Source organism: Hyalella azteca, unplaced genomic scaffold (genome assembly GCF_000764305.2).
Source record: "Hyalella azteca isolate HAZT.00-mixed unplaced genomic scaffold, Hazt_2.0.2 contig13900, whole genome shotgun sequence".
Lineage (NCBI taxonomy): Eukaryota > Metazoa > Arthropoda > Malacostraca > Amphipoda > Hyalellidae > Hyalella > Hyalella azteca.
The window spans coordinates 117466-130313 of record NW_025943805.1 but is presented as its reverse complement, the minus strand read 5'-3'; the positions used below and the strand labels follow the sequence as shown (position 1 = coordinate 130313).

Sequence of the window (12848 nt, the reverse complement as noted above, 5' to 3'; positions counted from 1 at the left end):
AGAGAATGGCACAATACCTTTGTTTTTAATTGTGAAATAGACTACGTTCTTTTAACTGCTTGATTGTACGAGTCGGTAATTATTCTGAGTAAAACAATCGTAGAAGCAATTTTAATGTGTTTTGATTATGGACAGGATACAGATTGAGAAAACTTCTCTAATGCTAATATTTATTTGACATTTTCACTACTTATGCTCTATTAGCTATTTATGCTGGGACACAGAAAATTACAAAATTAAACCAAAGACATAGATTAAAAAATACACACATTCGAGAAGTGATTTATTCTCGGTTCAAGTTTCCAACGCATCGGGTTCTGAAACTGGCTTAGGAACTGAAGCACTTGGATAAGTAGCTGGGGCTCCAAATCTTTTAAGTAATAATTGATTGGGTGACGAGCTTTGATAAGTGTTTGCTGAATTCGACCGTGGAAACTGAAAAGCATTTGTGGGCGAAGAACGGAAATCAATTGATGAAGAAACTAGAGGTTCGTTAAAACCTCCTAAATTGGCCAGTAATCCCAAAATGCCTAAATCAAGGTCACCTCCAAAATTATTTTGTGTTGATCCAGCAGTTTGAGGAATGGTAACTCCAATGGAGCCTGGCAAGCCTAATGATGACCCAAAGTGCGACTGGGAGGTGAATTCCGAAGGTTTGGGATTAGAAAAGTACGAAGGAGAACTCCACGAATTGAGTCCTAAATTATCAAACCCAAACAGGCCGCTTGAACTTGTTGGGAGGGATGGAGAATTTTGTGGGCTTGTATGGAAATTAAAAGACTTTGATGGGTTCAAATTGAAGGTCGGTTGATTTTGAGGGAAAAGTCGGGCAGGACTGAATGGGAAATTTTGCAGGAAGCCGGAAATATTCTGGTTGAAGGCGGGAAAAATACTTTGCTCCGAGAGATTTGGATTTATTTCTTTCTCCAAATTAGTAGTATGATTAAAATTCGAAGATGATTCATTTATGAGTGGAGTTAGTAAAAGTGAAGGGAATAAGGACAAAAGAAGATCAGAGGAACCATTGTTTTCAAGGGAAATTACAGGAGACGTGGTGGAGTCGGTCAAATTGATGAACCCTGAGTAATTCGTCTTTTGAGGGTCTATTTCTGGAACATGAAGAGATATATTAGATAACAACTCATCGGGCTCATGGACATTCAGCTCTGCCAAAGGAAATGAGCTGAGGAGTTCCGAGACATTCCCTTTGGCTGGAGTAAGTGAATAATTTCTTGACACAGACAGTGGAGCATGAGACTGGATAGTTAGCACGTCATCCAACTGTGGAGAAGTTGTCAGAGTCTCAACTATCACGAACTCTGTATTTTCTTTATTCGGGCCACTGCTGTCCGTGGAATTGCTTTGATCGCTGCCTTCATTGAGAGTTTGCTGGCTGGTGTCACTGTTAGTATTTTGTTTCTGATCAGCATAAACTAGGTGATCACCTATGGCAAATACCAGGGCCGGTCGTTGCTGCTTTTCATCGGATTCTGTTGGATGTATTGACATTAATCCCTTGTCAAAATCATTGGCAGGCTTCAGTGCCAAAGAGATTTTCGGTCGGCCTCTAGAAGCCTGCGTTTCGCCAGGGGGAAGATCCGATTTTAGTTTCGATTCGCTGTGAAGATCCAGCTCCTCGTTCTTTGAAAGGATTAAACAAGGTTATTCAATTATATTAATTGAAAGATTAAAAACAAGTTTACTCGATATCACGGCAAAAATTATCATTCGTGCGACAGTTAGATCGTCAGTGTGTAATATTTGTATAATGGATTCGATCATATAAATGATAACAAAATTTATCAATCAAATCGAGTCACAGAAAAAATTGGGCAAGTTTATTCAGTTTATATTTCAACTTTTTTGATTGTACAATTTTTTGAAATTTTTAAATTAACTTACCAAATTAGTTTGATCAACAGTAGTGGAGCTTGGCTCGAGGTTCTGTTTGGTCTCATTAGTTGTTACTGGAAGCTTTATTGTGTTTTTTATATTTTCGGCTTCTTGTTCTCTTTGCTCAGTCCCGATGTTTTCAATGGAGACATTATTAAAATTATTAATCTCACTCCCGGATTTCCCAGGATGATTATCACCTGACACTGTAGGAGAAGTCCTGCTCTTACTTTTATTCGCTAATTCGCGAAGTTGTTTTAATAGAAACTGATAACCATTGCCTGTCGAAATTCCAGGTAGACTAGCTGAAAAATTGCTGTTGAGAGTAGCGGGTGGTACAGTTGAGTACTCGATCCCTCTCAATTCTCTGCCATTGTATTTTACTTGAGGAACTAGATTCTTCTTCTCGGCTTTGGTTTCTCTTTCATCGGATTTTTCACTGATATCTTTCACGAAGCTTGAATTGTTTTTGTAAAAATCGGTTTCATTCGCAATGCTTCTTGGAGCTTCGGCCGTCAAATGAGTTGATTTTATAGCGCTCCCTGGCTCATATACGAGAGGTAGTCTTTCGACGATATCTTTAGCTGTAGTGTCTCTTCTTTGTCTGATATTGTCATAGTTGAGATGCGTTTTCCTTCCTTGGCTGCACTGCAACCCTGAAAAAAATTACTACATTTCAAGGACTGTGCAAATGATACGAAAATTTTGAATTAACCACAATTTATAATCAGAACGCATTTAGTCAGAAGCAATTTATTCAAGCATGCTCACCAATGATGAAAAGTATGACGTAAAACTTCATTCTGTGCATGAAATGTTGCAATATTTAACCACATTAATACTAGCCTTCTATTTAATTCAGCGCTCATATATGTATGTTCTTGAATTACGATATTATATCTACGGGAACAACGATCATATGGAGAATAGTTTAGTACTGAGACGGTGACCGACGCCAAAGCAGCCAGATTCCGAAATACTGTCGCGAGCACGTGAAAAGCTCTTTTATAGAGCAGAGAAACTGCGTGGAATAGACCGATGGGAATCTTTTAATTATGCAGGTTCAGATTCAACATTTTTCCAGCAATTAGAAAATTTATTAGTTGTAAAATATTTTAGCGCATTTTTTCAATCATTCAAATTGTCAAACAACATAGAATTAGTACATTTTTCTCACACAATCTGATTACAGTGATTGGGAGTCATGAGCTCCTTCGTGAGCAGAAAACCGAAATTTCATAAATGGGAAATGAGCGATATTTTAACATGAAAAAATCCCACCTCAGGAGTCATAGGTCATTGGAAAGAATTAGTATTACTGGAGAAAGTTACTGACTTGAATGAAATGCACAGCAAAATATTACATCCTTGACCATTTCGGACCTGGTGGAAGTCTAGTACCTATTTCAAACTATCATCAGTTTTGAAAAGATCCGGTCAAAATACCTGTTTTTGTTTTTTGGATCTCCTGTGAACAAGTTATGAAAAGTACAAGAATCAGCGACAGGCCACATCAAGCTTATTATCAGCGCCGACATCGCTATGATGTGATATGTTTAAAATCGATTATGATGAGTTTAATCTGCCCGATCCGTTGCACCGGAATTTCCGCGAAAGTTTCCTTCGTCATTCCTGATTTGTGTGGAAATCCAGGGAATACGTATGTTCGGTCACAGTCAATTGAACACTTCCTCCTTTCATGTACACTATACAATCATGAGAGACAGGTGATGATATCAAATATCCATGCCCTGGGAGTCCCTCTCATATCTGTGCGTGTGCTCCTTGGTGGAGGAAATTATCCCAGAAGAGTTCAGCACCACATAGTGAGAGCAACCACCACATATCTCATGCAAACTGGTCGATTATCTACCATGTAGCTGGTGAAATGCACTGGATTAATTACGGCCGCTACATTTTCAGTAGCGGTAGCGGTAGCGGCACTACATTTACGGCAATGTAGTGGTAGCGGTAGCGCCCGCTACATATTTAAGTAGCGATACGAGGTTTTGCCGCTACAGCGCTACCGCTACATTTATAGATAAAGCCTTTAGATTTTACTTAAGGGAGGTATACCCTCCAGAAAAACTTCCACATTTACTAACGGATCTTTCTGAAATTTCGCACATATATGTAAAACCAAAATACAAGAACATTTTGTTCGTATGATTTTTTTTTCAGAAAATTAATAGAAAACGTGAAATTTATAGAAAACGGACAAAAAGGGGTACTGCAGAAATCTATCTCCTCCTAGGGTTTTCAAGCTACAGCATTGAGACGCATACCATTCGATGCGTAAAAACCATACCTATCGAGTTATCGAGCCCTTTTTTTATTTTTGCCTTAAATTTTTTGTACGCATTTTTCCGTTTTCTTCTTATTTTTTTCTAATTTTCTTCAAATTTCCCCCCTCCCCCCTATTTTGAATCCAAACTATGCACAAATCTAAAAAAAAAGGCTCGATACCTCGATAGGTATGGTCTTTACAAATCGAATGGTATATGTCTTATCGCTGTAGCTTCAAAACTCTAGGAGGAGATAGGTTTGCCGTGGCAATAAGTGTGAATGTTCAGGAGAGCGCGACAAAGCCCCGAGCGCATCGCAATAGGCACTCAATGTAGCAAGGATACAAAACTAAACTTTATACGAGATTGATTGCAGTCAAGGATAGTGGGAGCGACTGCATGCACACCTCTTCATTCGACGCCAGGCGGGTAACTAAGGTGCACCTCAAGCCGACACTCTATTTAAAGTGCTCGCAGCGAATTTCCTCCTATTCTATTTGTTAAAGAACTCCAACACCCCCCTCTCTTTCCTGATCTGTCGTGAATGGTAGGTACCATTGGATAGGGCAGAATGTCAGCTTTAAGATGAGACTAAAAACCGGAAAAGCCAAATCCGAAAATTTTAGGGTAGACACCCCCCTTAAGTTGTTACTAGTTACCACTTACAGGCATTTTTTCATATTTCAGTTTGCTTACAGTTATTTTTATGTTTCACCTTCCCTACATGGATGTCTACTTGAAACTATATATAAAAAATCAGTCTTTTATTTGTATATATATGTGGATACTTTTTGAGATTGGTAGATTAAAGTAGACATCCATGTAGGGAAGGTAAAACATAAAAATAAGTAAATAACTAACTTTCTATTTACTGTGTCTAACCACAGTAACCAGTACTAGTTTGGTTAGGTTAATTGCAATAAAGTTGAATTGATATGTTTTGAAAATGTTTTATTCTCATTTAATGTTTATGAGTAAATCCTAATAGCAGAACAATAAATGTTAAGAGATTTCTAATAATTTTGGCCATTGTAGCGGCTAATGTAGCGCCCTACATTTTACTGTAGCGGTAGCGGTAGCGGCGCTACATTTCAAAGTAGCGCTGCCCAGCTCTGTATATAGTTAAAACAGTCGCTTCTTGTTTTATTCTCACATATTTAATTGTTTAAATGAATGAAACTCCATTTATACACTGTATAAAAAACTAAGCATCATGTACTGAAAGCTGAGCATTGCTAACTAACAATATTTAAGGTAGTGAAATTTCTATCATAAAGTGATCACGTATGCAAAATTTCATCTAAAGTTGGACATGTTTTGTAAAAGCGCGTGATTAAATAGGGATTTTAAGGAATATTGTATATAGCGAGAGAGACGTTTCCTATCGTCTCATATCTTTTAAAGTTGGGTGAATCGGAGTGATCTACTCCACCAAATTTACGTTACGTTCAGGTTCAAGATACCGGTATTCATTACTTATCGTTTTGTCAGGTAGGCTGCCGAGTGGCATTTGATTTGGCACGTGAATAAGGTTCTCTACTCCATCTTGCTTCGAATGAATGCAATATATATTCTGCGCAGCAGCTGTCGTGATGCTCCCCACTTCACTGAACTCAGCGCTCTAAGTACTTGTAATCTTTTTTGGCAAGATTTGCGAGTCTGTCTAACATGCTCTTTAAAAGTGAGATGAGGGGAATCAAAATAAAATCCCAATACTTTCTGATGTGCCACATGCTGAATATTTCTGTTAGAAACTCGAAGTGTTACAGCTGGAGCAGTACGGCGAGATGTGAAGACTTGGTATGAACACTTTACTGGGTTAAGCTTGAACTGCCAGCGAGTGCACCACTCACCAATCTCGTCCAAATACCGCTGCAACTAATGCGTGAGTGAACTAATGCGTTTTTAAGCTGTTTTAACTGTTTTAGCACTAGAAACCTAGAACGTCCGGGCAAATTTACGGCCGAACTCGTGGCAGGTCTCACGACCAATCTCCAAATTCAATTATCATGTAATATCTCCCAAACTAATGAACGCAGCTCAATGAAATTTGGAACATGTTTTCATCAGAACCTAACGGTTATTTTTAGCTCGTAAAAATTTTAAATTTTACCTTCATTCGCGAGCTATATTGCGATAAAGGCCGAAATTCGCGGTGATCAAAGAATTTCTTTCAAACTATTGAACAGATTCGAACGAAATTTTGAATTTACAGTCCTAACTACCGAACGGTAATGTTTAGCTCGTGAAAATTTATTCGATTGTACCTTTGTTCGCGAGTTTTTATACATTCCTAGTTGTCGTTTATATACATTCCTAACTACCAAATGGTGATTTTTTAGCTTTTAAAAAATTTTCGATTTTACCTTCGTTTGTGAGTTTTTTTTCATTTCACCGTCATTCCTGATTCCATGCTTCCTTATATTCGGCCCGTATCGCCGGATAATTTGTCGCTTAAATTGGCGGCGATCAAGAAATTTCTTCTAAACTACTGAACATATTTCAACGAAACTTTGTATATAAATACCTAACCTCCCAACGGTGATGTTTAGCTCCTTACAATTAAAAAAACTCGTGAACAAAGGCACAATCGAATAAATTTTCACGAGCTAAAAATTTTTGTTCGGTAGTTAGGACTGTAAATTCAATATATCGTTCGAATCTGCTCAATAGTTTGGAAGAAATTTCATGATCACTGTGAATTTCGGCCCGTAGCGCCATATAACTATGGCAAAAACAAATGAAGGCAAAATTAAAAAAAAAATTCACGAGCTAACCATTACCGTTAGGTCCTAATGAATACGTGCATCAAGTTTCATCGAGTTAAGTTCATTAGTTTGAGAGATATTCCTTGATCATTGAATTTGGAAATTGGCCGTGAGACCGGCCGCGAGTCCGGCCGTTAATTTGTCCGAGGCGTAAACCCAGGAGAGGTTAAAAAAACAGATCTGGGTGAAAAAACTATCGCTGTGACTCATGATGTGCTGCACGTGTTGTGTACAAATCGTCAAACAAACGTTCGAACTTCGACTTCGGACTGCCGTCCCCTTATTGCCCTTTTCTTCTTTACCGCCCCCCAAAATCTTTCCATCGCCCCTAGGAGGGCGATATCGCCCACTTTGGGAACCACTGGCTTAAACTAACCTGCAGCGGGGATCAGCCGAACGATAATGACTAACGAGAAAATTGTGTGCGCGACGTTAACTTCCCAACGGTGTTGCCAAGGTAAAGTTAAAGTATAATTTGATTACAAAATAAAAGTCGCAAAATGTCTTAACACGAAATCGATAACACTAAAATGTCTTAACACTAAATCACTTAACACTTAAATCGATTTTTATTACTCATAGCCAGAAACGGGCTATCAAAAACTCTCGATTCCAAGAAATGTATGAAATTTTTAATTTATTAATGAAAGAATACATCTAAGTACATCGATCATGCAGAAAATGGCGAGTTGGTTCATGTGCACACCGCCTCTGTGCACATGAATCTATTCATGCATGTGTACATCTCTGTTCTCTTCATGCATGTGTACATATCTGTTCTCTTCATGCATGTGTACATCTCTGTTCTCTTCATGCATGTGTACATATCTCTTCTCTGTTCAACATCGTCAAATTTCTGCCTATGCTGTCAATCATCAGAGAGATGAGTGCAGTGGAACATATTTTCGATAATAACAAAAACATACAAGTATATTAACACTGAAAATTCAAATTACCGTATTGTTCTACTCTTTGCAGAAAACAGAGATTTACTGTTAATTCCAAGCTTACAAAAAAAAACAACCGAAAGAATACAAAATAATTTAAACAAAATGTAAACCACAAAGATAAATCAAATCTAAGGCGAGAACAGATGCCTTACAGTGAAGATTTAAGATCCTGTTATTTTACATTACTAGCACTATGTAAATTAACAATCGCAAATCATTCAAATCTCAGAGTTATTCTTCTCTAAAAGATGTTGTCTTCCTGAAATTTATCAAACAATTGTATTTCTTTGCATAAAATAGTTTACTTAAAATAGACTAGATAAACTTTATCTTATCTAGATAAACTTATGATACTTGACTAGATAACTAGACAGACTTTAAATGCATCAGAAGTTTCAGCTTCATAAAAGCTAGATGTTTCGCATTGCCCTAATATGTTTTGTGAATGAACTTGAGTATTGATTTCTGTTCGGAATTTTCCGAAACTTCTATATATAATTAATATTTTTAATGGTTTATTGATCATGCAACCTTAAAAAATTTTTTAGCTGATCCGACCTTTAGCAAGGCAAATTAGTCTGCCGACTTCAAAAAAGTGATATATTTTGTGCCTAATCATTTGTGCGCAGCCTGCTATAAAATTGCCCACAAAACGTTGAATATATACAACTTTCTTGCTATGTTCTAACTACTTTAATATGCTAATAACACTACAATTGTATGTTTAAGTATTAGATTTATCAAGTTGATTTTTCGAGAGTTAATGAAAGTATTTATGTTTTTTTCTTCAAATATCGCTTTTAATGCAATAAAGAATTAAGTTGATTGTCGAAACAGTGGTTATTTCAACTGCAACTCACTGTCACAGTGGTTATTTTTAATTGCAACTCACTAGCTGTCTTAAGGATCGAACCCGGGGCTTTTCGCATACGAAGCGAACACTCTATTAACAATAAGATCGTTCAATAAATAAACCTCTTAATCTTGAGCTACAATCAGTATCTAATGAAGAGCTTTCTAACTATGTGTTGTCGGCTACACAATATTTTGTTCACTAAATATTCAGTAAATGGTTTTACTAAATAAATTGCGGTAAACTTTCAGCTTGCAAAATTAGTCACTTTGAGTCACCTCCACTCAAAAATCATCGATACTTCACTTTGGATTCAATTAGTTAAATTAATAGACTTATTTTGCAGAGAATATGGAATGTAAACATATTAGTATTCAGTTTTAGTATTATTTCGTTCGTTTTATTTGCAACATTTTCCTCGTATTTGCATCATTATTGATAACTGCTTTTGGTAAACTTTAACTTCGCATAAATGAAATTTACGGAGTAAAATCCGTGGACATATACTCGATTTTTTTTTTGCATCAGTAGCGGTGCATTCGTGAACAACCATTGATTCTCATCCGCCAATTCAATGAATATCTGATTGGGGTCATCCACGAACGGCTAGTTCCGCGACAGCTAAATTCTTCCGCGTATTTAAAAAAAACAATGCGATTCCCAGATTTTGCGATATTATAACATGCTATACGTTTAAATTTTATATGCATCGCGATGAATTGTTGCATTATTTCCATATAGGTATGATGACCAGGTAAAAATGTATTATTTAAAACTTATTTTACTTCGTTCGACTGGAAAAGACTCACGTCACCTTTAACCTATATACTCCTCCCCCCCCTTCAGTACATTATATTTTCTTCTGTTTAACACGCTGCAGCAAGGGTTACCATGACAGTTACTGCAACATTGTCGCATTTCCCGCCAGAACCTTCCTAGCTGGCGACCCGCGAGCAGGCTGCTCAAAAACTATCCAATTCGATTGTTTTTTAGCTAATATTTATCGGCTATTGAAATAGTTTGATATTTAAAGATCGACAAAGGATGTGTTCCTCATAACACTCTATGCAAGAAATCATTTGCATAGAGTGTTGCATAGAAATGCTCCGCTTCACGCTAATTCTTATATTGTGACTAAAATAAAAACTTTTTGTAACATTGAATTGTGCCAGTAAATGAAAAATTGTATATTATATCAACATTTTAATTAAAGTATCGGAATTATTAAAAGGGACCTTGATCCATGAAAAGGATGGAAATTAAATCACTCAGGCATACTTATCAAACAATTTAGCTTAGCAATCATTCTATATTAATTTGCAGCAAACGATCATGTGTAAACTCGAAGAATGTAAATATGTTTAAATTCCTTCTCTTTTTTTATTCATTTTATTCACAGAGATAAATTTAGCCCATTACTTCAGTATAATTAGTTCAAAAGGCACAAAACGATAAAAATAAATTCATTCCTGTTTGAAATCATGGTCACGGTACAGCCTCGTTGGCTGTTGTTGCTTTCGCTGTTGCTGGCGACGCCGGCAGCAGAGTCGTCTTTCTGGCTGCGAGAAATGCCCTCAGATTACACGGGCGCTTATCAGCAGGCAGATCTGGATGCGAACCGCTGCGCTCAGCTGTGTGCCAAACGCAGCTGCTCGTTCATGACTCATGATGCAGGTGAGCGAATTGTTTTATCTAGATTAAAATTTTATTGCATTATTTTATTTATATTATTTATTTTATTTATGTTGTTGAATCTATTTATTTCATTTATTTTATTTATGCAGGTGAGTAAATTGTTTTATCTAGATGTACATTATTTTATTCATATTATTTATTTTATTTACCTTATTTATTGTATTTAATTTATTTACTTTATTTATTTCGTTTATTTTATTTATGCAGGTAAGCGAATTTCAATCTACATCGAAATCAACCATGATATCATTACTTTCATTTTGAGTAACAAAAGTTCGGTGAAAATTTTCCACGTTTCTGCATGTTACGTTGAATAGAGGCCATATGTCACATCAAAAAATAATTTTTTTCTTACAATCTGCATGAGTGTATGATTCACCGGACATTGTGTATGAAATGAACGTAAAAACGATAAGGAGATTGTTTTGTTAACCATTTTGAAGTACATATCAACATACTAATCATTAGTTATTGTTAAATAAGAAGAATTGCAAGTTGCTTACTATTGTTTCAATTTTCAAGTGAAGGTCAATAAGTGCAACGCGAAAGTAAACGACTCAGGAACGTCAGATTAGGGGTCAACGATAGATACACTGTCAGTGAACTTGTTGCTATTCTGAAGAAACTGCACTTCATAAATCTCACAAGCTTTCGTGTTGCGTCTAAACAGAATATGCCTTCCGTTTCCACCAACCTATTCGTGACTATGAATTTTATTTTCACTTTTAGTCAATGGTGGTCTATCTGCTGAGACCAATCCTAGTTCCTGAAAATAACATTACTATAAACGTTGCTATTATTTTTATTATTAACCCAGCATTGCTTGTAAAACTCTTACATTACTGAACTATATCCACTAAAGTTAGTAAACTTTTCAGGGTTAAAGTAACAAAACGCAAACAATGCAATTTCAGCACTAATTTTTCTGTAACAATAACAAGAAAAATCAAGTCAGGCAAAGCTGATCAAGTTTGCTCAATTTGAGTTCAATTTCTGCCGCCTCAGTTCGCGGTTGCCGGTTGGCAGCGGGCGGGGCGCCACAGGCCGCGGCGGGTTCACTGCTGCGCTTCCGCGGCGATATGCCAAATGCGACGAACGTGGCACTAGGGAAACCAACGCGTCCTTCTTCGGTCTTTAATCCTGATTTGTACGTATCTGCCATTGATTTGAGAATTATTTCTAAGACCACATATTTTAATTTTTCATATATTATGCAAAAAATATTTTCAAGTGTGTTTTTTTTTATCGAAAAAATTCTTAGCAAAATTGAGTGCCTTAAAATTGAACTAAAAATTCCGTAATTTCGTATGCATGCAACAGGAAAATTTATGAATTTATGGAAAATCTAATGGTCCGATTGTTTGGATCATTGGATTCAACTGGAATTAATGATCTAATTTAAACATTCTGATCTCCTTTAAAAATTCAATCATCTCAGAGCCAGAAATACGACAGTCAATGTGCGTTCAGACTTACATTATTAACAGTAATTCAAATAAAATCCTGGTTATTTATCAACCATGACAAATTTCCATAAATACATTGATTACAATCAATAATAATGGATCACTGCAAAAATTATTTCAATTACAGTACATGGAAAATCATTATTGCATACATATTAAAAATATAAAATTTTAACATATTTTTATATTATATATTTTTATGAAAATTTGTTTACAAATGAATACGTAAAGTTCATATTAATTCCAGAAAAAAAAAACTCAAGCTGACGTGTACTCAATAACAATTCAAATATGTACTGATTACGACAAATTTGTAATTGTAAATCTTTGAGGAGGCAGATGAATTAATTAGTAATTAAGCAATATAAATAATAATGATAAGGATATTATTAATAAAAATTAAATTAATAATAATAATTATAATATTATTAAAATCAGTTTAAGAATAAAGGCTAAAACCAAAAAAGTTGCATAAAACATTTTACTGGATAGAAGTCCTAGATAAATAAAACAGAACGTTTCGGGCTATGCCCATCATCAGCTAGTAAAATACATCTGGAAATACATGGAAATCAATTTTAGTAAATAAATTTAGAAAATGATAAGGAAAGAAAGGAAAACTATCCACCTAGAATCGAAAGAGGAAAAGAGCTGGATTGGTTATTCAATTTAGGTTTAAGTTTATGGATGTAAAGAGACTCTAAAATTCGTAAATCGGTTTGGCTGCTAGCGTTACAAAGAATTTTAAATTGATTGATGGACACGGGAGGAGCAAGTGGGCACTGTTCTGTATGAAGTCTGACTGATGAATGAGGCGGCTGAGCAAGTGGACGCCCAGTACGGAAACTTCTTCCAGCATGTTCGGCAACTCTGGTGAAAAGTGCTCGTGCGGTCATACCGACGTAGCTAGATGCACATTGTGCACAACTGAAAGAATA

General features: G+C 36.0%; 1 protein-coding gene across 1 annotated transcript; it reads right to left on the bottom strand.

Moving 5' to 3' along the window:
• Positions 1–92: 92 nt before the first annotated feature.
• LOC108669944 lies at positions 93–2853 on the bottom strand. Its single transcript, XM_018157390.2, has 3 exons — positions 2665–2853; positions 1903–2549; positions 93–1641 (listed from the first exon to the last, which is right to left on the bottom strand). The coding sequence occupies exons 1-3, from the start codon at positions 2702–2704 to the stop codon at positions 295–297; spliced, it is 2034 nt and encodes a 677-aa protein (XP_018012879.1). The 5' UTR covers positions 2705–2853; the 3' UTR covers positions 93–294.
• Positions 2854–12848: the final 9995 nt, after the last annotated feature.

Coding starts and splice junctions, on each gene's coding strand:
- LOC108669944 (XM_018157390.2), bottom strand. CDS start 2,704: ATGCACAGAATGAAGTTTTACGTCATACTTTTCATCATTG. Junction 2,550..2,664: donor CGTCATACTTTTCATCATTG/GTGAGCATGCTT, acceptor AATTTTTTTCAG/GGTTGCAGTGCAGCCAAGGA. Junction 1,642..1,902: donor CTGTTGATCAAACTAATTTG/GTAAGTTAATTT, acceptor ATCCTTTCAAAG/AACGAGGAGCTGGATCTTCA.